The sequence below is a fragment of the Perissodus microlepis genome, chromosome 23 (assembly GCF_051167445.1).
Source record: "Perissodus microlepis isolate ML-2025 ecotype Zambia chromosome 23, ASM5116744v1, whole genome shotgun sequence".
NCBI classification, from domain to species: domain Eukaryota; kingdom Metazoa; phylum Chordata; class Actinopteri; order Cichliformes; family Cichlidae; genus Perissodus; species Perissodus microlepis.
This window is the reverse complement of record NC_140482.1, coordinates 33,926,972-33,954,506: the sequence shown is the minus strand read 5'-3', so window position 1 is coordinate 33,954,506 and position 27,535 is coordinate 33,926,972. Positions and strand designations below refer to the sequence as shown.

The 27,535-nt window shown below is 40.3% G+C and overlaps 1 protein-coding gene across 1 annotated transcript; it reads left to right on the top strand.

The window, feature by feature from the left end:
- The first annotated feature begins 407 nt into the window (after positions 1-407).
- reps2 (RALBP1 associated Eps domain containing 2) lies at positions 408-27,076 on the top strand. Its single transcript, XM_084921858.1, has 19 exons — positions 408-809; positions 7,192-7,315; positions 7,823-7,998; positions 10,794-10,902; positions 11,305-11,411; positions 11,497-11,638; positions 11,752-11,815; positions 13,435-13,603; positions 13,691-13,744; positions 13,971-14,049; positions 14,660-14,728; positions 15,069-15,117; positions 15,205-15,341; positions 15,664-15,725; positions 15,841-15,930; positions 19,556-19,642; positions 19,732-19,865; positions 21,058-21,163; positions 25,708-27,076. The coding sequence occupies exons 1-19, from the start codon at positions 630-632 to the stop codon at positions 25,774-25,776; spliced, it is 2,007 nt and encodes a 668-aa protein (XP_084777984.1). The 5' UTR covers positions 408-629; the 3' UTR covers positions 25,777-27,076.
- The last annotated feature ends 459 nt before the right edge of the window (positions 27,077-27,535 follow it).

Here is a 27,535-nt window from a genome sequence, read left to right as displayed (position 1 = left end):
AAGTAACATAAAAGTAAGTTGCATTGTTTGTTTGCTAAATTTGCTGTTTGTTTTGCTTTTTCTAGTTCCTTTATTGTATAAAATTTTAGTTTTGGATGTTGGCCTAAAGTGTCTGAACTGTTTATCTCATGATGAAACCAAATTCAGACTATTTATAGAAGGCTATTCTAATTTAGCAGGAAATATGAGTGATATTCAAAGTGCTTCCCTATGTTCCCTCAGAGCACAACAGATTAATTGTTGGCTTCATTACTTTCATTATGCTGTATCATATTACACCGCATCTGTATTGTGATACAGGATAAGAATTTGTACAAGGTCCTGTAATAAAATAAGCTTTATTCAATTATGGATTGGAATGTAGGGTCTTCTTTCAGCTTGTCCTGGGCTCTGTCGCCCCCAGCAGGCGCACGGCGGTAGTGCTACGATCACTCACAATAGGCAGTAGGAGTGGACGAGCCTGGGGGTGAGCAGGCGGGCTGTCTTCACAGGGAACTCTCCTGTAGGAGGTGATACTAAACCCTCCTTCTTTTCCGACCTGAAACAGGAGCCGGAGTCCGGAGCAGGATGTATTGATCTGTTTGTTTGTAGTGCGTCTCCGGCAGATCCTCCATGCGTCAGCCCCGGGAATGGATCAGGAATCCGGTGCGGCGTCTGCGGGGAGTTTCATCTCCCTGAATGAGCATGAGCAGAGGTATTACTCAGGTCTCCACGGTCTGTGCCAGGCTGACACTTCAGGAAAACTGTCGTCCAGTAAAGTGGCAGAGCTGTTCAAGGCGTCTCAGCTACCTCCCGAATCTCTGCATAAAGTGAGTGTGGCGCTTGTGTCTGCGGCTGCTTGGTCAGCTCATGTTATCAAGTGTGAGGGGCTGAGGGCTGCGGCTGCTGCTCCCTAAACCCCAGATGCAGGAGACACAGAGCCTGCGGTCTACTGTGTATAATAATGAGCCACATTTTCATTGTGATGCCTTTCTGATCTCTTTGTGTGTGTGTGTGTGTGTGTGTGTGTGTGTGTGTGTGTGTGTGTGTGTGTGTGTGTGTGAGAGAGAGAGAGAGAGAGGTTTCACAAACCCTCTTTCTCCCCCTCCTCTTCTACACAGGAAGCCAGTCTATTTACATATATGAGGGTATAGCTGAGCATGTGTCTGTAGGTCTCATCACTACATTAGTAGCTGTGTCGGTCCTCAGATGTCACCTCGGAGATGTTGTAGTTTAGGTTAAGGTTAGGCCTTTTGCACTCATTTCTAATAAGCTTGTTTACTGTAACCAATGATATATTTTTTTTATGTGATCAGCACTAACAACAGCCTTTGTCAGTAGTTATGTTTACACATTGTTGTGCTGTCCCCTTTAAGAATAACAACTGTGGTTCTGAAATTTTAAACCATTCACTTCCAGAGGTTGACCAATAGTAAATTTTGAGTGGCCGGCCGGCACCAAGTATTTGTGGAGAAAAACTCAATATTGATCCATCAGAAAATAAGATTTTTATAGATAAATGCATAATATTCATATTCAAGTATTCTGTCTGCTCAGAAGTGATGCACTCTGAATGTAGAAGGAAAACCACTTTTTCATCCATCATCCGTTCATCATCAGACTGAAATAATGAAGTCATAGTGAGTTTCTTATCACTATGATTTAATACAGCAAATATCACAAAGTAATTTGGATACAGGGACTTTTGTAAAACTGGAGCAACCTTTTGTCAGACAAATGGTTGAAACATCTTAAAATGAGAAATAATTTAACTCAATCAATAATAAATAAATTGTCAGTTTGGTTATTTCAGCTCAGCAGTTCATCTGATATAGAAATCATAACCTATAAACTTGATGTTTCTGTGATGGATTATAAAACATATAGATTCTTCAGACTTGCTGAGGTTTAATATGGCACATAAATGGCTGTTAAAGCAGTTTTACAAAGACAGCAATATATCTGAAACTTACAATACTTAAAAAGTCAAACATTTAAAGCATATACCATATCATTTGTGGTTATGGATCTTAAAACTTGTAAAACCCACCACTTTATTAACCGATGCTTTCAAAATCCTTTCTGAAAGAATGAGGGTCTAATTAAAAGCAGACAAAACTAACACGTAAACAAATTTAATTAAAACTTTTACTGAGCTCCTTGTTTTTCTTTGCGTGTTATTAATTAAGCTTTATGGGCTGATACCCGACAAGCTTGACAGACAACTTAATAGCAGTGGTGGTGTTAACTGTGTCTCGCTGGCTGCAGCATGAAAGAACCCAGTGAGAGTCATTTTGCCGACCCATCACAGGAATAAAAACACATTTTTCCAGCTCAGATGAGCACAGCGGGTCGCTGTCTCCGTTCACGCCACCCTCTGTCCCAAGGGGTCTGCTCCCTTCGATGGGAGGCTATTGTGTCTCTGCGTGGGTGTCAGGAAGTTTGGCACTGAGCCGCACTTCCTTCCTGTCCGGCCTGGATCGCCGCCACCGCTTGGGGGTGATTGACACGCAGCCTTCTGAGCTGTGTTTTGGCCCTGCGGCAGGATGCCTGCACGATCACTCCTGAAGTCACTGCTGACTTCTGGGTCATCATGTCACACAGTATCAGAGACTGGCTTATGTCCTCTCTTGCCTCCGTGAGTTAAATGTCATGTTGTAGCTCTTGAGGTTGTGCTACAATCATGCTATAATATTTGCTAAAACAAAGGACATTTTCCACCATGTGCTGTATGTAGAGGTATGTTCTGCTGATTTATGATTTAGTAAATTTAGACAGGAAGTTTCTTTTTTTTTTTTTCCTAATTGATCTGTTTACAGCAGATAAATAAAAAAGCACGAGGCTTCCGCCTGCTGCAGTGAGGTCAGCTGTTGTGCTCATTAAATGGACGTATAAAGACTTGGGGTCACACTGCTATTGCCTGAGATTAACTTTACCGCCATCTAAGCGGATGTCCCTTATAACATTTTATCATGGGAAAGTAACAGCCACTGCAGCCACTGTAAATCCCAACCTATACAATTCGCAGTACATTTGTAGTTCATTTTCCTGCCATGTGTTTGTGCATAAATGCCACGTTCAGGTTCCTGCACAGAAACGATGTGTTGACAGATGTGCTGTCAAACCTGTCCAGATTAATGAAGGTTTGGTCAGAGTTCCTGTGCTCGCATCCTGGTTTGATGGTGCTGGTGCCGCTAGCTGATTGTTTACAGAAAATATTAATGGAAAAAGGCATATGACTGATATATCAGTACGTAAGTTGTCTAGTATGAAAAAACTGTTTGTGGTACTTTACAAATGGCATCATCACATTGTTTGTCCGGGGGTTCCTCCAACAATCTGCAGTGCATATAGTAGATAATGTATCACAGCAAAGAAGTAGTTGATGTGCAAACGTTCAGTGTTATCACCGTAATTTGCTGACTAATTCGTTAAACAGTGCAAACACTGACCACCTTTTCTTTCCACTATAACGTACTGTTTAATCAAACCTAAAGTAAGTGTAAGTAGGTTTAAGTGCGCTTACTTCCTGCAAGATTAATGGCTGATTCTAAATTAAGAGCGTGTGGTTAATTGGTTGTCAGGGTTTTTCCCCTTCAATGGACTGATGACCTGTCCTCTTGGTCCTGCCATATGATGGTTGGACTATAAGAATATAAATAGAGAGTTATTTGTCTGTGGCCATATCTAATCAACCAATCACATGCTAGAAATTCAATGGATTCAGGCATCTAGACATGACCTGCTGAATCTCTCAGAATGGGGAAGAAAGGTGATTTACGTGACTTTGAACGTGGCATAGCTGTTGATGCCCGCCAGGCTGGTCTGAAATTTGCCCAAAACTGCTGATCTGCTGGGACTTTCCCACAAAGCCATCTCTAGAGTTTACAGAGAATGCTGTGGAAAAGGGAATGGTAAATTGAGGCTACAATTCAAAAGGCTCACCGAAATTGGACAACAAAAGATTGGAAAATCACTGGCGGGTTTGATTTCTGCTGTGAAACTTGGATTGTAGGGTCATAATTTTCTGTAAACAACATGAAAGCATGGCTCCATCCTGCTCTGTATCAACGGTTAACGCTTCTGGTGGCATAACAGTATGGGGTATACTTTGTTGGCATACTTTAGACCCCTTAGTACCAATTGAGTTTTGTTTATAATACCATAATGTTGTTGCTGATCATGCCCAGCCCTTTATGAATCTATACCATGAAAAATTAAGACAATTTTGAATTTCAAATGGGGCCTAATCCTATACTGGCAATATATTTAAAAATATCAAAACGCAGTCTTGCTTTTATTACTTTAGACACTTAAATAAAGATTTTTATACAGTTAAACAGTACACATGCACTGCAAAGACAACATATACATATATATACTAATTATTAGAATACTTTCACACACCAAAACTGGGGCAAACCGACCACAGTCGAGAGGTCCAGTTTGTGACTTAGTTGAACAGGAGCTGCCAGCTACAGCTGTACATGTAGACATCCACCTGTCAGTTAAAGTGTCTATTTCCCTAATAATGTCCTAACTCGGGCGAGCTATAAATAATCCCTATGCAGTGGGTAGGAAATTGTAGAACCATTCTCACTTTTTGGCATTGTATTTTTCAGCTTTGGGGGCTGCTGTTTGTTTCCAACCCAGAACTCAAGTTACTCCTAAGAGTCAAATGCTGATTTCTGTGCTTTGTGTCTGTGAAACAGCAGATGCTTAACACCACAACAAACAATAAGCTAAATCTGGCGTAACTGCTGACAGTTGAAACATCAATGCCACCCAGACTGCTTTTTGTATCCACAATAGATGTGAACCCATGGATTAATCTTGCATTTTGCACATCAGTCAAATACTTTTACATTAAAATGTAAAAGTAAAGAGAAAAAAAGAAGTTCCTGACTGCTAACAAACGCTGATCGTGGTTTTTATCAGCAATGACAGTGGATCTGGTCAGATTATTCTCCCTAGTACTACAGGGTAATATGTTGAATAACGTGGCTCTTCTCTAAAATTACATCCTCAGCTAGCCATAAGATTCAGTAGTATCCACAAAGTTGCACCAGTGTTGACGTAGCGAGCGCTGAAATGCTTCTGGCATCATTCCACCTTCCTTAAATAACTTTCCCCTAAGGCCGTAGATCTGACCTGTCAGTCTGGTTCCTGAAGGCCTTCGCTGTTCTTCCTGCAATAACCTCACCAGCTATCATTTTTCCGCTGAAATCAGGAGCACACATCAGTGCTGCAGACCTGACCTCCGGCTGTATGCTCAGCCTCTTCTCACAAGACTGTAGCTGTTTTGGATGTCCTGCCCCTGTGAAAGCTGTTTAATGAATACACTGCAGGTCAAGCAGAAATAATGTCTCATAAGGCAACAGGGCCCTATGTTCTTCGTATTTCAGAAGTGCATACCACTAAATGTTTACTAAAATGGGCTCATGTAGGCTTTTTTTGGTGACGTATAAAAAAGTAGACCTTGCTTAGAATTTTGTCAGTTTATGAAAACATGTTTGTGTTACTGGTTTTAATTCCATTGTTGCCACAATAAAATATCTATCTGGATTTCATGAATCCAGCCTTAGTGGAGATGTGGAGAATGGCCAGAATAAGAGGGCATTAAATTTTGGTGAGGATCCAGAGCACTTAGGCTACTGTAAAATTTGCAAGATGGCATTGGCCTTGGCGGAAAATGTGCTCTAGCGATAAAACCAAGGGTGCCTTATTGAGTTGCTGGGACAGTTTGACAGGGAAAGAACACCAACACAATTTAAAGTTTACTTTTCAATTTAGAAGAAATGTCTCACCCACAAATAAGCCAAACAATAAAGGGATGTATGGCCAAAAAGTAGCATAAACAAAACAGTTAGCTTACCCAGTAATAACAAAACAGGTTGCTTTAAAACTGCTTTAAGAGATTTTTTCTGAATTAAATGGACATGTCATGTTTATTGTGTTCATTTTTAAGCTATTTAAAATGATAGTGATAAATGGTGTTACCATACTAATTGTTTTCTTCACTGCCACAGATTTAAGTTAAGCTAATGGGGGGGGTCTCGAACTCCAGGCCTCAAGAGCCGGTGTCCTTCAGGTTTTAGATATCACCCTGTTTCAACACACCTGAATCAAATGATTTGTTCATTACCGGGCTTCTGGAGAACTTCAAGACGTGTTGAGGAGGTCATTTAGCCATTTAAGTCAGCTGTGTTGGATCAAGGACACATCTAAAACCTGCAGGACACTGGCCCTCGAGGCCTGGAGTTTGACACCTGTGAGCTAATTATTTGCTTAGCTAAAAAAAAAATTGACTATAATACCACAATTATCGCTTAATTAATCAATAATTGGTTAAAAGGTATAAAAGCAACAAGGACTTTTAGCTTCTTTTTTTTTTTTTTTTTTTTTAAAAAAGCTAAAAGTCAGAGTCTGCTACTTCTAGTCTAGTGCTAAGAGAAGCTAAACCCTGTGCTAATATGCTTAGCATAGCTATAGAGCTGTCCCTTTATTAATAAATGTGTGGTGAAAAACTAAAGGACTACAAAAGATGTTTTTTTTTTTTTGTTTGTTTGTTTTTTAAGGAAACAAAGCCAGGCTAGCATTTGTCAAATTTTGGCTAGCCTTTTTGCTAAATTAAGCTAAAATGAGGTTTGGTTCGTATTTTAGCTAGGTAGATAGATAGGGTACTGTTTGGTTTCCTTAAGTCTAGACATAATATCTTAAAACCAGAGCGTAGAAGGTGTTATTACTTGATTCAGTATTACATCCTTGATTCAACTGTAGCTCAAGCGAGTGTTTACAAAAACAGACAGACATTTTCTTTCAATTATATGTTATCTTTTTTTTCTTTATTATTCCAGATAATCCTAATCCGCTGTGCTTCCCAGGAAGCATTGTACCTTGACACAAAAGAGAAAAAGACAAACAGATTACACCATGCTGATCTTTTGCATACTTTTCTTCTAGTTTTATTCTATTTACCCATAATTTTCTACTATACATGATCTTGATCAGGGTGTAAAATAACCACATGCTTAAGCTAGCCCTGGCTAGATTACATTTCTGTCACTGCAGGCAGCATGAAAGCTGAGATGTATGACATTGTTGGAGATAGATAACTGTGTCACAAATTCAGGGCATTGGTCGTAGCATGTTTCAGCTGGTTTCAGTTGTTCACAATGCAAAAGTCTTTTTTAAACTTGCCATCTTTTTCAGGTGACCGAGGTGTGTGGAGCAAAGCGTCTGGGTTACTTTGGTACATCTCAGTTCTACGTGGCTCTGAAGCTGCTCGCAGCTGCCCAGTCTGGTCTACCCATTCGCCTGGAGAGCATAACCGCCAGTAAGTCTGCTGCTCAGAGCGGAGGCGTCTTATGAGAGGAAAAGGGGATCAGGAGATTATCTTAACATGGCAGGATTTGGCCTAATCTGGATGAAAGGGGAGTCGCATGGAAAGGGCTAAGTGGGTTTGCCCTTATTACAAGGAGCACACAATCATTTACACCCTGCCCAAATAGGAAACCCTAATGTGTGTGGGTTTTTTCTTCATAAAATCACATAGCTTCATGGATTATTAGAAGGAATATGTTTATTGGTTCATATTCATTTTTGTATGTAGTAGTAGCTCTCCTCAGCAGAATAAAGCCTGTAAAGAAGTTCATCCTGATTAATTCCCTCGTACTAATTCTAGTTGTATCAAAGGTCATTGTGCTAGGCCTAAATCATGAGACAAATTTAAAAAACACTTATACTGTATATCCACTTAAGCATTTGAGTTGGTGTCAAAATAAATAATAATAATTGATAGAAATAATAATTTCTATCAATGATTTTTGTGCTGTCGCTCCAGATCTACCTCTACCTAGATTTGTTGGTCTGAAGAATGAACCAGAGATGCGATACTCGACTGTCCCTTCCTGCATAGACGCTCAGGGCGCACAGTGTGGCTCTGCACCTGGTTCTCTTATCTGGACTCCAATAGACAGGAACACCTTCAGACATCTGGAGGCCGGCACAGACAAGAAGGTAAGCCTGTGTGCGCTGCCATCTGCTACTTTTGGCCTGTATGCATGCATCAAAGTTATTATAGCTTAGTGCAGCTATGCAGTATGACCAAGAAGTATGCAAATACATTCCAGTCAGCTCTAATCATCGGAGCAGTTGATGAGAGATTAGAGAAGAATGACAAGCCTCTTTCAGTCATTCCAGTTTGTCCTTAATCAGAATTACTAGAACTGGATGACCGGAGACCTCCCTGACCACAAATTGCAATAACTTAGTTATGCCAGCAGGGTCAAACTTTTGCATCAGTGTCATGGATTTGTTGTGTTTTTTGCATTTCAGCAACGGGTGTTTGCAGAACAGTCGTAACTGAGAAGAAGTGAATGGAGCTAAATTGCAAAACTATGTATTAACCTAGTTTTTAAAGACAAAAGCCAACATTGTATTTATATTTTTCAAATATAGGATGGATAACATGAACAAATTGAAATAAAATTACTAGCGCATGTTATTTGGTTGGTTAAGGCTTCATAATATAATGTTCCTGCTTAATGGCAGATGATAGCTAAACTTTAGGTGCATATGGTTGGTGTTAGTTTAACTATTCATTTCATGAGTAAAATAAAAATATGGGGTTCCATAAAATACCTTGTGATACTGTCATGTCCCCAATACTCCCAGAAAGGTGTTTTATTACAATCACAACCTATAAAAATTAGTGCTGTCAGCATTAATCTCGTTAAAGCCTAATAGGCCTAATAAAATCAGGCCTATTAAATAATAAAACGTTAAACATTAAAGCCATAACCGCATTAATGCCGCAAATCTCCGTTAGCAAGTTAGCGTGGATCGCCCTGTGCACGGGGCTGGACGATGCTAATGCGTTAATGAGCTAACCGCGCTAACGCGTTGACGCCGTGCAGCCCCATGCATGGGGCGATCTGCGCTAACTTGCTAACGGAGATTTGCGGCGTTAATGCGGTTATGGCTTTAACGTCATTTTAAAGAGATTAACGCTGACAGCACTAATAAAAATACAAAAAAAACTTCAATTTCAACTTCAACTATTGTCTTGATCATAATTTACAGGTGATGAAAATGTTTAGCCCACAAAATGTGCATATAGCCCCATTTATTCTAGACCTGCGGTTCCCAAACCCCGGTGCACCGGTCCGTGAGTCGTTTGGTACCGGGCCGCGAGAGATGAGGCTCGGGTGTGAAATTTATGGTTTTCAGGGTTTTTGTCGTTACCTCAGTTTCCCTGGGTCTTTTCCCATGTTGTAGTTGTGTGTCTTATTTTGAAAGAAATATGTACGTGTTACCATAGCGACCAGAGAGCTTTAAGGCAGCGGTCCCCAACCTTTTTTGCGCCACGGACCGGTTTATGCCCGACAATATTTTCACGGACCGGCCTTTAAGGTGTCGCGGATAAATACAACAAAATAAAACTAGTACCAGTACCGAAAAAAAAAAGAAGATTTATTCATAACACACGTGAAAAGACCCAGGAAAACCGAGTTAACGATAAAAACAATAACAAAATAACGCTGAAAACCGATAAAAACCTTGAAAACCATACATTTCACACCTGAGCCTCAACTCTCGCGGCCCGGTACCAAACGACTCACGGACCGGTACCGGTCCGAGGCCCGGGGGTTGGGGACCGCTGCTTTAAGGAGCAGAAAGGAGGATGTTACTCTCAATGTTGTTGGCACATTTCAGGAGGACGCTGCTAATAAAGTTACTCAATTACACAGTGAATTTGCATTTATTATTATATTTATAATACCAAAGTTTTTGTCTTGGTTGTATCATTTTATTTTGTTGTATTTATCCGCAACACCTTAAAGGCCGGTCCGTGAAAATATTGTCTGACGTTAAACCGGTCCGTGGCGCAAAAAAGGTTGGGGACCGCTGTTCTAGACGACCTTGCAAGGGCCCCCTATGAACCCAGCAGTGTAGAAGGTGGAAATTCTATAAAGAACTTTATTATCATTGGTGCTCTGGTGGACTACAAAGATGGAATGCAAACATGTCATACTCTGAAAAACTAGCCCACTGGAGGGTGAACTAAGTGTTGTGACGGTAGGCAATAACAACTTAGCTGCTAGCTTATGTCGTTATGTGTAAGAAAGCTCCTTTAGTTAGCCAAGGGATTTGCGAACATAATATTTTTACTTATATCTTTTCATTCTGCTACAGCACAAGTTGCATATTTTAAAAAATGGTTTGAAGAAATATAACAGCCTAAAACTGACATCTGGATTAAGACTTATCAGTGATTCATGGTGTCCCTGTTCTTCTTACTGATGCCACACATCTTATGGTCTGTGTAAGGTGTTTTTGATTTAGACTTCTGCATTAAATCTATGCTGTAGGTACGTCATAACTGCAAATCTGCTATAACTTATCGTTGACAACGTGTTGACGCAGCCCAAAATGGCTGTAATGGTACCGTTCTTCCCTCCTACCCAGGAGAAACGCCACCATCAACCAATTTTTTGGGGCGCCAAAACTGCAGAGCACACTGTGGACAAATATAAATACTAGCAACAGCATCGGCCACTTAGGTAGGCAGAATCTTAGGCTGTATATAGCACAGTTGAGTCACCTAGAGAAATGTTCACGTGCTACATGCTGGTTTGTTTGTGTGAAATAACAAATACTTCCTCCACGGTTTGAGAGAGATAACATTAATATTGATCACAACTAAGTTCAGGTTACTTGTTTGTCCTGTCTGCAACAGTATCTGTTTCTCATGTGGGCTCTTTGGAAAATTAATTACCCACCCTTCATTTATACTGTCCCTGTATTTAAAGGAACCTTGGTCGCCACCACGATCCCCGTGTAGCTCACCACCTCGCTCGCCATTGACATATCGCAGTTACCCATACGCCAAGCAGAGAAATGGAGTTGACCCGCAAATCGGTGAGATCCTTTTCACTCCTATTAAAGCTGGAAATCAGAATTTTAAAACCCCTTTTTTCCCTTTTAAGTTAAGTTCTGCCACCATCTGTGCAGTTGTAGAGTTCTCCAGATTCTTCACGTGCCATAAACTGTCTGATTTAGCATGTTTGGAGCTTGCTTGTACATTTGTAATTAACAAATAAGTTGGACTGAGAAATGAAAACGATGAGGTTTTCCTGAGTTTCTGACACCTGTTCATTCCTCGAAACTTTCGGTTTCTTTCTTCTCACGGTTCCTTTTGATCTGTAAATCTTTCATTCTCTCAGATCACATTTTCCAGGAGTGTAATCAGCAGGAAATCATTGCATGTCAGTCTCAAGTTTCTCCTCCGTCAAAGCTGTGTTTTTCTCTTCTATCCTTCAGCCTACGAAAGCAAACATTCCTCGCGGCCGATCGTTCAGCTGGAGCAGCACTCCTCACCAAGCAAATACGGGACCAAACCCACTGTGGAGCATCCAGCTATGGCTCAGGTACTGATGTTTTTCTCTTTAAAGATTTACAAATATGTTTTATTAAGTGTGTATTATGCCACTTTGATTTTCTGTATGTGCTCAGGCTTCCTCAGTAGAAAGGCTCGAGCAGCAGGCTGTTTCAGATTATACTGAGGATGACCCCTGGAGGATCACAGAGGAACAGCTGGAGTATTACACTAATCAATTCAAGAGCCTGCAGCCTGACCTGGGGGCTCTCATCCTGGGTATGGACACCCCACCTGCACCTCAAATGCATTCATCTAAAGAAAAACAAAAAACAACAACAACATCTTGCTATAAAAGTATTTCACTGTTTTTTGCACTTTGTTATTTCAAGGAGCTGTAGCAAAAAATTTCTTCACAAAATCCAAGCTCCCAATTCCAGAGCTGTCCCACATTTGGTAAGTGCTGCTGACTCATGATGGTGTTGTCTGTGTCCTTGTTCTGCTCTGGGGTCAGTTTGGTGTTTTTCAGCCAAGAGCCTCAGCATGCCCTCTGAGGCAGACAGAGGCCTTTGTTTTTAAAGTGCAGACCAGTGCTACACTTCTCCTCCTCAAAGGGAAAAGGTTTCGCCTCAGGAACATTCTTTAACTCTTTATTTAATGAAATAAAGGGGGAAGATGAGATTACATTAGTTTGAATTGGAAAACTGGTTTAATTTCCTCTTATTTGAAATTACAACTTTTTAAAAAAAATTATTGTTTTTCTTTTTTTTGGCACAGTTAGATTAAAAAAATGAAGCTCCAGCTTATGGACATCAAACTATAACCCACTGGTGAAGACAGTAGTCTTCTTAATGGCTCGGTAAATTGAGTAATGCTCAGTTTAGGCAGTCTCAAAATTAGTCTTATATCCTTGGAACTATGATTATTTACCTTCATGTAATTCTACACACTGCTAGATGGGAAGAATGAAGCTGTAAGCAGATAAATATTAACATAAAATGCCATATAACAGCAGCTGGTGCTCAAATTATATTATTGGCACTAAAATATTTACTCATGGTATCGTAGTTTATGTCAATTTAATAATAATAAATGAATACAAGTATATACAATCTACAGTATTTCTAGTCAACACGCTAGGTTACCTTATCTTGGCTGCTGGGATGAAACAGAGATCAGCAAACATAAATGTCAAATTAGCTTATTTACGTAACTAGTCTGTGACTGAGTAAGAAAACCTTGAACATAAAGACATGAGGCTATTACTCCCTGTTTTTAAGAGTTGGACATTTGGGGATTTTTTTTTCCTTTTTTTGCTGTGTTACTGTTATGCTTTCGTTAGTTAACTCAGTAACATTAAGAAAGAAAAATATGACGATATAGGTAGCAGCAAGTTAGCTTAGCTTTAGCTTCTAATGCTAGAAGCAGGCTATCAGAATAACTCTCAAGCTTTGCTAACTGCCTGCCAGCAGAGGTTGGCATCAGCGTCAAACTCTTTCTGTAATGTTGACAGAAGAGTATTTGCTTATATCTTCACAGTTTATGTTATTATACAGTATGTCATGGCTTAGCTTTCACTTGTAATAAATTTTGAATAAGACAAAATCTATACAGAATGCCTGCTAACCGCTAATGCAGTATCATGTTTAAAAGGCCAAGTAAACATTGTGGCAACACTTCATTTTACTGGTGTATAATTTCAGATTAATGTCCCTGTAATTATAATAGTTTCCTGGAAAGAACTTGGTAATATGTCACAAATTTATGAAACTGGAGACTGTAATTTATATACTTCTGCTCAACTGATTCTAACATATTACTGGTTTAAGTAGTCTTTGTGGTCCGTGCGCTGCATGCCTGCTACTAAATTAATCTTTATCTGTTTTTAAATAAAGATTCAGTTTCAAAGAAAGCTATATTTTCCAAGAATTTTGAACAGATTACCAAGTGCTTTCCACGAAACTTAAATGCAAAGTGTTAACAGAATAGTTTCATGCAGCTTTATGTGTTATTATTGTTTCACAGCTCCATTCTCAGGTTTTGCATATATTCTTTGTGTGTCATCTCTTTTAAAGGGAGCTGAGTGATGTGGATAGAGATGGGGCTCTCACGTTTTCTGAGTTTTGCACAGCGTTCCACTTGATTGTGGCCCGAAAGAATGGTTACCCTCTCCCAGAGACGCTGCCTTCCAGCCTGCGGCCGGGGTTCATGCAGCACGAAGAGGACATACCGGACACTCATGAAGTACGACATACACAAGTAGCAAAAATTAATTATTTGGGTTATGAATTTATTCAGACTTAGGCTCTTTATACCATGCTTTCTCAACAGAGTGCAGGGCCTTTAATTGTCTTTGAGGATCCTGGACGGAGGCCGAATCAGATGGTAAAACAAATCGTCAGTGGTTTGTTTAAAATGTTTATTTGTAGTTTCATCCTGTTGCCTGTAGGGGGCACTAGCAAGCTGAACATGAGACAGAACAACTAGGTTCAAGTACATTGCATACCAGGCAACAGGTTGAGCTTAGAGCATCTTTTACTTCCTGAAATGCACACTTTAAACTATTTCAGTCTGTGCACGTCCTGATTTTCTTCGCGCCATGTTTTTTTAGGATTCGAGCATTATGCAGAGACTCCAGCCAAACTTAACCTCAACGAAACAAGACTTGAAAGAAGAATCCAGTAAGCAAGGTAATTATAAAGCAATTAGTTTGGGTTTTTTTTGAGTAACAAATGTAAAAAAGTTATGCTTATTAAAATCACATGTAAAACAGATTCACTTTGAACTGGGTACTCTCCCAAAGGTATAACACTATAGTAACTGGGATAATGGTTCTCAAAAAGTCCCATGGTGCTCTTTCAGTACTTCTTCTCTCCAAGCCATGTGCACAGAAATAAATCCACCATACAGTAAGTATGGTAATTTCCTTACACTAACAAACAAAAGGACAATACATGTCTGTTATCCCACTCATCCTCTAAGAGTAAACAAAGCAGAGAGAGAATGCTAACATATGTTATTTCTTAGTCCAAAAAAAGATCTCAGTTTATGCGATACTGAAATAAAGCGAATCTATTCAGTGAACCATAATTTCTTAAGTAGTGAGTAAATGCTGCTCTGATATGCTCTCGATGGACGGATGTTTCAGAGTGGGCCCTTGGGGGCCAAGTGTGTATGAAGACATTATTAGTCTAAGCAGAGTTAAGGCAAAATGTCTTTATTGCTTATCAGAATTTTTTAAAAAAACACTTTTTTTGTTGCATCGTCATTTCTGATCCTTCTTTTTTACTGTGTCTACAGATGTGAAGATGCTTGCGACATCTCAAGACAAAGTAACTCTTCAGCTCGGTGCTTTTCCTGAGCGGCCAGGTGAAACTAACCCTTCCCTTAGCATGGGGGAGATTTCTCTCTTCCTGTGTAAAAGTACATCATGTGCTGCAAGTTTCAGATGAGCTCGAGTTGGTGGGGTGCCACAAATACCTCAGTACTTTCTCTGAGTTGGGGATCTTTCCTCTTTTGTCTGCTTCGGTGAAAATGCTTGTTTGTTGTGATTTGGTTGCGTTTTCTAAGCGCATGACTCTCTCCTGGCTAGATGTAAGATATATTCTTGGTGAAAGATAAAAATAAAAAGTAACCCTGGTGGTTATTATCTGCCTACAGATGATTGATTGAAAATGAGCACACTTATTAGTATTCATCTTTCTTACAGAACCGCCTCAAGATCTGGATCCACAGATGAAGACAAAAACTAGACCAAGGTGACAATGAACCCACTCCAACTAAAATGATTAAACTTGAGCTGCTCATTAACCATTATTACATTTTCTCATCCGTGTGACCTCCAGGTCCTACTCCAGCACTTCAATCGAAGACGCTATGAAGAAGGCCGAGGAGCCACCCACCCCTCCCCCTCGACCCCAGAAGACCCACTCCAGGGCCTCATCGCTGGACCTCAATAAGCTCTTCCAGCAGGGCGCTCCAGGTATGACCTGCTCCTCCCATCATATTATCTCTGCAATATGGAAGGTGAGAAGCACAAACAGCTGGGAGCAGCAGTGCGTTTTGCAACTGAGTTATTATGCGTCGTTTATGGCAGTTCTCCTTTTACGGGGAACAAAAGCAGAAATGGAGATGCGTGGTTTTCAGTATTCAGTCTGAAAGGTGAGAGACTCACAAGAGAGCCATTCAGTTTGTGGTTATAAATGTGCATGGTATATTTGAGTTTAAGGAGGGAAATCTGTATCCCGAGAGCAAAGCAGGGGTATGACATCATTGCAATGTAAGCTTTTCACTTGGGATTCCAGGAGTAAAAAGTGGATGGTTGCTGCCTCCTCCAGCCCTCCCTCCTAGACCGACAGCTTCGCAGGTAATTCCTGTTTGATTAAGATTTTGACGGTAGTACTGCATGCTAGTGAGCAAAGCAATACAACAACATAATTTTTTCTCAGATTAAAAGTGACGGAAATCTTCTTTCCTGTCAGGTTTCTCATTTTATCGGCACTTCGGAGAAAACTGTCCAGAGCAAAGTGCAGCAGCCAAACTTTGCTGACTTCAGTCACTTCAGAGAAGAGGTGAGCATTAAACCTGAACCTCTGCCTTTGTTTCAGTGGGAATTTGCAAATGTAGCAAACAGCAACACAAATTGCAGTTACAAAAAGAAATGTCAGCATTTTCCACTTCACAACTTTCCATCGCAGATATATAAAAGTGTCATCAAAGACGTGCTTGGGAAAAGTATGAGTTTCTATTACGAGACACAAATAAATGAAAAGGTTGACAGAAGTGTACATGAAAGTCTATGCAAATTAGATGGCTTTTTAAGGCCTAAATTGTGTATTTGTTAAAAATCCTTCCTGAGAAGGCGGTACTACTCAAAGAGTTTCCAGTGGTGCTACTCAGTTTTTTAAAGCGAGTTACATTCAGACTGAATTGAACGCAATACACGAGTCGTTCCTTTCAGTATGTTTTTAATGATAGTTGGCTTTAAGGACCTGTGAAAATGCTGAAAGGTTTGTAATAAATTAAACTGATGGTTCTGCTCATCATTTACTTTATTTTGAAATACTCCTGCATCCCCTCAGGAAGAGCACTTCCTTTTTCTCTTTGTGTCATTTTTGTACTTCTCCATATTCTGACAACTTAGACATTTCCTCTTCCTTCAGTAGGAAGCCTAATCTAAAAATCATGGGTAAGCACCATATTAGGAAGTATCCTCACTTCAGAATCCTCCGTGTCCTTCAGCACATATGCTGCTTGTAAAACTGAGCTGATTTTGTGGTTGCTTTCTAATGAATCGCTTTATAAACTTCACTACTGCCGTATGATAAGTAACAGAAACGCTAATTACTGTGGTGCATTTGGTACTTTTATCAATGTGTGTGTTTGTTTAAATGAGCCGCACACCCCACAGCCATAATCAACGCTGTGTGCACATGGAAAAGTACTGTATTTTACTGCACTACATTTCCTGGAACTGCAGGTGGAAAAAAAATCCCCATTCCTTTCTCAAAGGTTATTGTATTTGCGCAGCTATGTTCAGTATTTGTTTTTCTTGTGGGAGTGAAGCGATTTTCTCTTTTTCAGCTTTTTCTGTCTTTATGGCGTCCAAACTTCTGGCTTTCATTACAAAAATCATATGTAGTTTTAAGGTCAAAAGACAAAGCAGCTCCTGCTTCAGTACTGCCCCTCGCATCAGGTGTTGTGTGTTCTAAATCATACTCTTCGTTAGACAAGATGTGCTTGAAGTGTCAGTTTTTGTGGCGTGCTAAAAATGTGCATAGATTAGATTTGTTATTGGCCCAGCATCTGCCCACGTTTTGGTGTGGATGTGGGTTTTTTTTCTAGTTTTTGAATGCTGTAAATCAGCGGTCCCCAACCCCCGGGCCACGGACCGGTACTGGTCCGTGAGTTGTTTGGTACAAGGCCGTGAGAGTTGAGGCTCGAATGTAAAATTTATGGTTTTCAGGGTTTTTATTGGTTTTTATTGGTTTTTATCGTTATTTTTTAAATTGTTTTTATTGTTAACTCGGTTTTCCTGGGTCTTATGAATAAATCTTCTTTTTTTTGTACCGGTACTGGTTTTACTTCAAGGTGTTGCGGATAAATACATCAAAGGCCGGTCGGTGAATATTGTCAGACATAGACTAGTCCGTGGCGCAAAAACAGTTGGAGACCACTGCTGTAAATCACTCAGTTCTAACTTCTGTCTTTGTCATCACTTATCTTTAAGGTGCCCTTTCATTACTCTCACTCTGACCTTGGATCCATTACTCTTTCTTCTCCTCCCCATCACGTTAGAGCACGGCCATCTCTCTGTCTCCCCACATGGTGTTTTACTTAATTAAAACCAGCTGCACTAGATCATCCCAAAGGTAGCTATAAGATGTACATTTCTCACTAAGGCAAATAGAAATCCACACCAGCCCAAGCTCCTCAGAGAGGCATTGTAAATCAGTGAAGTATAAGCGTCCTTAAAAATAACTTCCTTTTACATAAAACATGTCAATCTTGAGTTAAGTGTGAATATTTTGACACCTGCTTTTGTGGGGAACTCATGGGAGCAGTTTAAGTACATGGCTATGTCTGAAATCACTCATTACTTACTGTATTACAGGCTATATTCTGTAGTGAGTATTACTATACCTGATGCGCTGAAATCAAAGTAGCCCTACATGTGGTGAAAAACAGGTGGTCACTATTGAAGCATCATGCACTGCATTTAAGAGAAAACTAGAGGGAGGAATGAAGCTTGTTGAAGTACTGATATTGTTATTTAGTTATTTTCTGAAAGCCTGGGAGAAATGACCCTAATGGTAAACTTGATCTGTGAGGTCAGTAAAAGCTTTGATGTCACGTTTTACGTCTCAATTGTTAGATTTAGGTTGTATTTAACGCAACATCAAATTTGTGGTCAGAGCAAACGAGGAGACCAAATCGGGGTTTATTTTTAGGGTGGGCCTGCTTTGTGACTGAGCCACAAAGTTTGCGAGTGAGAGATTTGTAGTTAACAAACCAGTGGGTGGCATCACTGTAACCATGTCCATCTTTTAGGTACAGTCTATGTTATTGCCACAGTAGAACATATTAACGTATCTGTTAGCTCAGTTATTATCCATGCTTACCATCAGTGCAACTTTGTGCTGAACATTGGGGGGGGGGGTTATATTGGTTGGGTCTGATTATTAGGGGGGTCATAACCCCCCTAACCCCCTGGAAATTACGCCCCTGGTGCTTACCAAGGTCCACTGGTCTCTTCCAGGAGTGGAGAGAGTCCAGCTGATCCATTGCATGCATTGATACATTCAGACAGAAAGTTGGACAAGGTTAAAGTTGTCTGTTTTTGATTCATTTGTTGTGTCCAGTTTGTGTTTTGTTTCCTCTCGTTTGAATAAGCTTCCTTTGTCTCATTGCTCTTAAATATTCCAGTTGAATGAGGAAAGTTTTAAAAATGCACACTCTAGAAACTGACAGTGATGGCACTTCTTTAATACCAGCCTTTGCAGCTGATTTGACCACACACTCTGCTTATGGTTCTGCTGTGGGTTTTTTGCCGCTGTAGCAACTACTACAGCGTCTGTATGTTTCCATGCTGTGGCTGTGTTTCGCGTCCAATGGAGCAGTGAATCTCAGGGCCATTTATTTGAAAGTCAGTTGGTGTTTCTGAGCAAAATGCATTTTTAGGTTTCTTGGGTACAATTTACAACAGGAGCCTGCTTAAAGCATCACGAAAGCCCACTGCCGCCACAGTGAAGACTGCAGCCCGGATAAATTAGCGGATCAAATTCACTAAATCCAACATTAACAGATGGGAAAGGCTGTAAGAAATGCCTTCAACTTTCACAAAACTAGGGCCTGTCCTCACACTTTCGCCCTAAAAAGCATGTGGTGACACATTAAACATCTTAAAACAAAGGAATAAGGCAGCAAGGCGATGCAATAAAAGCAAAGTAATCCATCATGGCTGCCCCTGAGCAGGCCGTGTCTGGAGAGCCCTACATCGCAGTCCCTGCAGGGAAGGTGCTGATTTATACATGGTCAGGGCCAACACATTTCTTTCTGCCTCTTTATAGCTCCTCTCTCAATTTAATTCACCTCATCATGGCATCAACACTCTTTTCTCCGTGGAGGAATAGATCTTTTATCATCTATCTTACATGACAAACGTCCAAGCCAAGTGTTTCGGTTTATTGCCTTTAGGAGGAGAGCAGTGTGAAACCTGAAGATCAGGGGCCACACTCCAGATTTGGGCTCAGCACTGAGGACATGACGAATCCTTCACAACAGGTCAGGACTGCTCACTGAGCCACTCCTCTTGTGTAACAGTCAGTGTCTTTCTTACAATAATTCTATCTTTTCATCTGTTATGGTTTCAGGACATGACTGCCGCCTCTCACAATCAACCTCCACAGAAGCCAGTTCGCAGGAAATATCTCCCAGAGAGCCAAAACCTGGAGACTGTACCTCCGCCAGCGGTGCCATTTCCTCCTCCTGCTAAAACTCCTCAAAAGTTAGTCAAACATTTAACTTGTGACACTGATCACTTTGGCTAAAAATAGCCACCACTTTTAGCAGTGGTTAAAATGTAGCCAGGAACACTAACCTGTGTTAAATTTGGTGTAGTCATTGCTTTATATAAGAGAATAACTACATAAATCGCTGGTTGCAGTGATAAACTGACAGAATACTGTGAAGTTTTTTAAATGTGTTAGCCTACAGACTGCATGTCAAAGATGGACTTAGCCACTGTCACTCATTAATTTTGGATTCTGTATTTTGAAGCCTCAACTTAATCATTTTTTTTAAGCCAGCAGTGACCGTTGATGCTTCTAGGTCTTAAAATGTGAAGCCAACGTGGAAATGAAAACCAGCATTGTGTTTAATGACCAACAGGTTTTAACCTTTATTCGTTAAACCATTAAAAAAAACCTTCAGAGGACACTCGCACAACAAACACATAGTGGAGAGATCCAGCTCAGTGGCTCAAATTAGATCAAGTGAGGCCTAGCAAAGGACTGAAAGGTGTCAAAGCAGCAGCTAATAACTTTAAGTCCTACCAGAAGCAAAACAGGTAAATTATAAAAACAATCGAAACAAAAAACCCTTTTTCTGTCAGACTCTAAACATGTTCATTTCTGAGCATTGTAACACACAACTTGACTGTCAGGTGACTGACTTTTGGAGCCTCAAATTGGAGAAAATGCAGTTTTTGTTTCAAGCTTTAAAGGTCACTGCATGCAAAGTTCTTGTAAACTTTATGAGTAAAATATACCAATGTTTACAGCTTGTTGCGCTACCTCAAGTGGCCAGGAAAATGAGTTAATGCAGGTCAAAGAGCTTCTTAAAAGTACCTACATGCTCTTAAGTGATCGTAAAACCCACGAAACCCACCCAAAGAGGGGAATTCACCAGACATTAAGGCACACCCTAACTCACTATAATGACTCTACCATGTGTGCTTCTGTCTCCTTATTGACCAGACTGCTCATTGAAACTGTCAGTGCGATACACGGTGATCATCAATAACAGCGGAGGCCTCCTAGTTGCAGCGACCCCTGCAACTGGTCTTATTCTTCTTACGTGCAAAGTTCAAACCTCTGATAAGCCGGAAGAACTTGAGATTGTTATAGCCATGCCATGCTGTTTTATTCACCTTAAAATTCTATTTAATAGCAAATAAAAACTGTATGAAATTCTTTCAGACTGCTGCCCAGACAGAAGAGGGAGATCCAGCAGGCTATCCGTAAAAACAGGGAAACCAATGCTGTGCTGACACGCCTTAATAGCGAACTCCAGCAGCAACTTAAGGTTAGTCCATGTGGTATTTTTTGAGCTCATGACACTTTGTATATACCACTTGGGTTTTGCTGTAGCGGTGTGTGCCCATTTGCAACTTTCTCACATTCCCTGCCCTCCACCTCCTTCAAGACTCTGGGAAATGGGAAAACCAGCCCCGCAGTGCTTAGAAAACACATATAAAGGGTGCCCGCTTGACACACAAAACTACAGAGTACTTTTAACTCTGACAGTTCAATTAAACAACAGAAGTACTAAACATTGCATTTCAGCTGCAGCCACAAGAGCGTGGTAGTGTTCAAGTTAACTCGGTTTCAAAATCCCCTCAAACGTGTGTCAGAAGTTGAGTTCTGCTCTTTTGCTGCTGACAGCAAAACGCTCCCACCGATCCAACTCTGTGAAAAGCCTCAAGCTCAACTGTCTGCCCTCCTTTGCCCATCAGTCATAGCTGAACTAATGGCAAAGACTTGGCTGTTTGCATTGGTGATCTGCCCATGGAACACACACTCACTCACATTTGGAGCACATGCTGCATGCCTGTCATTCTCCTCATAAATGATCCAGGAGCGGAACCTTCACGCTACCATGCAGGGCTTTTATAGCTTTAATACAACAGAGGAAAAGGAATAAAAAGGAGAAGAATGCTACCAACAAAGGACCTACTTTGTAACATCTTAAAATATCATGCAAAGAGGCTATTTTGTTCTCAGATTTCAAGGATTTATGTTTCCTTTCCCTTTGTGAAAGGTCATCTGGAATGATATTTATTCGTTCTAATTCTCCCACGTCCTCAAAGTATCTGTGGAATTCTGCAGAGAAAGGCATATGTGTCTTTATATAGACTTGAGCCTTATTGAAATACCAAACAGCCACTGGCATTCACAACTGTCTTCTTTAAAATATAGCCTGGGCCGGTCAGGCATCCAACTACAACAGGGTGTGTGTGTGTGGGGACAGAAGGAAGGCTGGATGGAAAGGAAGACTTGACTTTTTACAAAGACAGTTCAAGAAAGTTTAAAGAAAAATATCCATAAATGAAGGGTGGACTAATATGTTGTCAGAATCACTGGATAAACACTTTTCTGACAGGGAAAAGTCACATGAACGCCTGCTTGAAAAGTCAGAAAATTTGGTTAGGAGTCTTGCTGAGAAACATGGCTAATGAAAATAAATATTTGGCTGATCATAGGAAATTTTTAATTAAAAATCTTCCTACATTTACTTTGTAATATTAGGTGATAACCATTAGATAGACCATTATCAGTTGATAGAGATGACTGAAGTCCTTTATGTATAAAAATGACTGAAAACCATGACCACCAGGCATATATATGGATATAAAATATATTTTTACAGGACTCTGTGCAGTCCTGTGAAATACTGAGTACATCTTTCCATGAGGGTAAGTAGTAGCCAGGTGCTGCTAATCAAATACTCTTGATTAAATAATCATCACTAATCAAGTGTGAACAGCTCTGTAAACGAAGACATTTTAATAATTTGATGGTCTGGAGAATTTGGGTGTTTTACCACAATGCCGCAGTCGACATCCGAGTAAATTCACCACAAGCTCAGACTAAGTAATTCTCAGAGAAACTGCAAAACATGGCAGCACAGCTTAGGTTTGCAAAGGTGCATCTGAACAAACCACAAAACTTCATGAACAACGTCCTTTAGACTGACAGAATGGACATGTCAGACCATAACACACAGCACTACGTTTAGAGAAAAGCAAAGACAGCACATCAGCATAAACACCTCATACCACCTGTCGAGCATGGTGGGGGATGCGTGCTGATTTGGGTTTGTTTTGCAGCTGCAGGACCTGAGCACTTTGCAGTTGTTGAGACAACCATGAATTCCTCTGTATACCAAAATATTCTAGAGATAAATGGCTGTGTCCCCCACAGCTAAAGTTTGGCTAAAACTGGATCATGTAAAAGAACGTTGAGCACATGCACTGCAGCAAAACTGCAACAGAATGGCTGAAAAAGAGAAGAATCGTGCGGTTGCAATGGCCCAGACCTCAACCTGCCTGAAACGGCATGCATAAACAAGTGCCTGCAAACCTGAATGAAATGAAGAGTTTGCCAAAATTCTTCCACAGTGATGTAAGACACTGATAAAGTCATACAGAGATTACGTCAAGTTATTGCTGATAAAGGTGTTTTTACAAGCTGCTGAATCATGGTATGTATTTAGTTTTTCACAGAAATGCAGAGAGTCATGTGAAAACGTTCTTTTTCAAGACTGTAATTTATACTATAGTGGGACATATACATAAAAAACATGAGTCATTTTCGTTTTTAAATGACATAAAACAAAACGATAATAGGCACGTGAGCATAATAAAGTTAGAGGAACAACTTCTTAACTCTGGAAATTTGTCCAACTGAGCAGCACTTGCATTCAACACAAAATCCAACCGGGGTTTTGATTTATCCCAGAGAAGGAAGTGCATAAATATTCCAACAAATCTGTTAATTCCGATGAAGTTTTCATCTGATACGGTTAAGAATGTTGATGTTCAGTGAAGATACGTTGGCAGGTGCAGGCCTATTCAAGTTTAGCCTGGATAGACATGATCCACCAGCAATGCTATTAGTCTAATTTCCAGTTTAACTGTAGGTCTCATGCTCTGAATATGCGGAAATCTTTTCCATTCGAGCACCAACCTCAAGCCAAAATGTTAGCTTTTCATGCACTATCCATTACCACCGCAGTCTCATAAGTGCAATGCATTCAACTCGATATATCAGTGACCTTATGACCTTTATTCTAGTGCAGAGTGGGGAGAGACACCAAAAAACAAGTGTCTAATATTAACTCTGTTTATTTTCCACGTTCACATCAGAATTGACCTCGTGACCTTTCCTCTGTTGCCACCTTCAGGGTAAATCTTAAGCTTTCGGGCCTACAGCTAGTACAGCACTGAGAGTGGGAGAATCCTATTATGCTCAGTTCACATTTTTGGGGGTGTAATGAACATTAGGGGCCACTTCGGGGGATTAATCTTTTTACATTGTTGAGTCTTGAGTCTACTGCTATAATCACATGGCAGTGTACGCTCTCCCTGGGGGGCACTTATTGTGTTCACTCCCCTTTCTCCTGCTGTGCAGAGCTTTGTGCTCTCTTTTAGGGAGCGACAAGGTCAGGGCCTAAATTCCAGATATTAATGCTGTAAATATTCCACATTCACTCAGTCTCTTCCACTTGAGGTGGCAAACTGTAATATTTCCTTAGCTACACCCTTAGTCTTAAGATTAGTCAGGGAGTTTCCATCGTTCTGTCCAACACCTTCATATTGGGGGTGTAATGAATATTAGAGGCCACTTGAGGGGATTAATCGTGTTACACACACACCATAGCAAACAGGCAGTTAACTTAACTCTCCTGCTATACTCTTATTGCAGTATACCCTCTCCCTGGGGGCAAGTTATTATCGTCTCTCCCCCTCCATACTGTGTAGAGCTTTGTGCTTTAATGTTGGGAGTGACAAGGTCAGATTCCAAATATTAATGCTGTACATACTCTCCACTCACATAATCAGTTCCATATTTTGTGCAGGGGTTCACAAGGTCTGGGAGAAGGCATGTGATTGGGCGCCACGCAGGAAAAACGCATACATCAAAGAAAATAATTCCATAATCAGTGATTTATTTTAAACACTAAGCTGCCCAAAGTTTTCACAGGAGTAACACACCGGAGAATCTGCACAGAGGTCTGACACAAGCTGTTAGCGGGCGCAGTTTGACACAATAATCCAGTAATAAAAGCAGGCTGCCGCGACAGCCTTTATTTTCCACCGTGCCCGTGATGGACGGAAAAGTTAGTAATCGGTCTGTCTGCAGTGTTTTGTGTTTCAAAGTGTAACTTTTAATTATTCTTTGAAATCTTTGGGTTCAAAGAATGGTTGTTATTGTATGTTTCTGTTTTTGGGATATTAACACAAAATGTTTGCTTTAATACTGCTCTGATGTTTCTTAATGTGAACTGGGGTTCAGTCAAAGATCCTGTATTTCCCAGTCATGCCCTCAGTTTTTTTCTCTTCTATTTAATAAAGGCTTGCAAAATTTTACCTCATACCATGAATAATTTCTAATTCACAGGCCCTCAAAATATGATGTGCACTGGAATTTTGCACCATTATATTTTTCTTCATATCCACATTTAGCTTTCAGGGTGGAAAAACACATTTTTCACAGTTTAAAACTGCAATCAACTGCATCGAAAGCCAGAAGCTACCATTCTACCGTTTGCCCGCAGGGAGCACATTAATAATCCTGATTTTAGTTAAGGTTTCCTGCTTCGTTCTACAATTTGTAAAAGTCATCTTGTATCTCAAATCTTTGCAAGCTGTTCATTTTTTTCCAGCACTTTCATATTTTGTAGTAATTAACATTGTGAGCTTTTTGGGGCCGTTGGCCAGATTTCAACCTTGTTCTTGGCCGTCGTCACCACAGAAAACAAAGCAAATAATGTCATTACCGCCTGAGGTGCATCTCTTTTTCTGACTGCAGCGATCAGAGGTCATGTTTTCTTTTGCTTGGCTGCAGGTGGTTCATAAGGAGAGGGTCACCTTGGAGTCCCAGCTGGAGCTCCTGCGGCCTCTGGCTTCGACATGACTGAGTCTGAAGTCTGATCGGAGTCACCTTCCCGTTCTGTCACAGGGGCGCGCATCGGTTTCTCTATTAAACACAAATGTTTAAGCCAAGACACAAGTGGTGGTTGTCTGACGATGGAAGCAAAGTGCATTTTTGACTCAACGGACAGGGATGTTACTTTTCTTGAATTATCAGCTCCAGCTCGAGTCCATGTGTTTGTTTGCATTATTGTTAAAGATGCTCTGCAGGACTAAACCATGTGTTTTTAATCACTGTATAATATGCACATGTACAATGTTTTCTTTATGACTTTCTAACTTATTTGTGTTGTGATTCACTGTTAGGTTCTCTCATAAATCTTTTATGGTTTACAGGACGTGTTTGCACATCTTACCATGATTATGAAAAATCTTATTTTCTGTCCAGCCCATCCTCTCAGATTTCATGTTTTTCTACGCACCACATTTCATCTATATCCACATACGCGCACACACACACACACACACACACACACACAATAAAACAAGCGATGGTGCTACAGATTGCTTTCTCGTTCTTTCGCTGTTTGCACTGGAAGGAAAAATAAAAGTGCACATTTCAAAGGATGGCAAAAATAAAACATTAGATGTGGAATGAATCTGATTTAACAAAACCTTTTAAGCGTCCACAAAAAATTTGTGTTTTGAGGACTGTATCCGTAGCACATGTGACAAATGTCGACACTGGATTTGTATGTAATATGAGCATTTTCATGTGAAGTTGCTACATGTTTGATGTAAGTGTTGCCTGACATCTTTATGTTTGTTATCATGCAGAGTTGGCCTTGATGATTATCTGTTTAAAAAAAAAGATTTCACAATGTCAACAGTTATTCTTCATAATAATTGCGATTTCGTAAATTGCCTTTTCCTTAGTAAAAATCTACATCTGCTATTGGCGAGATAATTTTAAACTCAGAGTTTTTTCTAAACAGCCAATCTGCTGTTATAACAATTTTTATAATATTACAGGCTGGAAAAAAAAGCAAAACCCAAATCAGTATTAACGGCTAAAAAATTAAATGATAAGCACAATAGTCATCTAATAGTCATGATAGATTTAAAGACTGGCTGAAAAAGCAGGCATGGTCATGTGTTTATTGCTTTTTTTCACACTACTGTTGGATCATGATTGTGATAATGAGATGGCAAGCCTGAAACTGCATGATTGTGTTAAACTTATGTGAGAATGTAAATGAATCTGAAACTGTGCACGACTGAGCTCTGGTCTTAAGACAACAATGGAACTAATCAATAAAGTCTATTTTTGTTGCTTGAAATGATTTTATTACCACTGGTTTGCTGTATAAAGATGCCTCAACAGCTCCACTAAATTTGGATGTATAAACAGATGTCTGAGAAGCCGTTATCACATGTTGGGTATGAGGGCAGGAGAGATCAAACGGGCAGCAGTCGTAACTTTCTGGCAGTCACAAAGCAGCCGAGCTTTTCTGTGACACACACACAACAACCGAGGGTCACCCAGATCACTACCGATGGCTGTATTCCCAGACCCTCTGCTGCTGCCATCCCAAAATATCCTCTGACACACTTGGCTCTCATTAAAGACACACCACCCGCAGATGGGCTGCTTTCTCAGTCATGTGCTGCACTCGCGTCTCTAATAGCTCCTCTGATTGTTATTATTATCATGCATCATCTGTTTTTTTATTAGTTACAAATGTGTTATAGGAGCTGATGAGAATGCTGGCTTGCTCATTTGGCCTGTTGGCTAATTGGCA

What these genes read in the sequence shown, in the direction of transcription:
- reps2 (XM_084921858.1), top strand. Translation starts at nt 630, where the DNA reads ATGGATCAGGAATCCGGTGCGGCGTCTGCGGGGAGTTTCATCTCCCTG. An exon ending in CTCCCGAATCTCTGCATAAA is followed by an intron (nt 810 to 7,191) that starts GTGAGTGTGGCG and finishes CATCTTTTTCAG; the next exon opens with GTGACCGAGGTGTGTGGAGC. An exon ending in GACGGAGGCCGAATCAGATG is followed by an intron (nt 13,745 to 13,970) that starts GTAAAACAAATC and finishes ATGTTTTTTTAG; the next exon opens with GATTCGAGCATTATGCAGAG.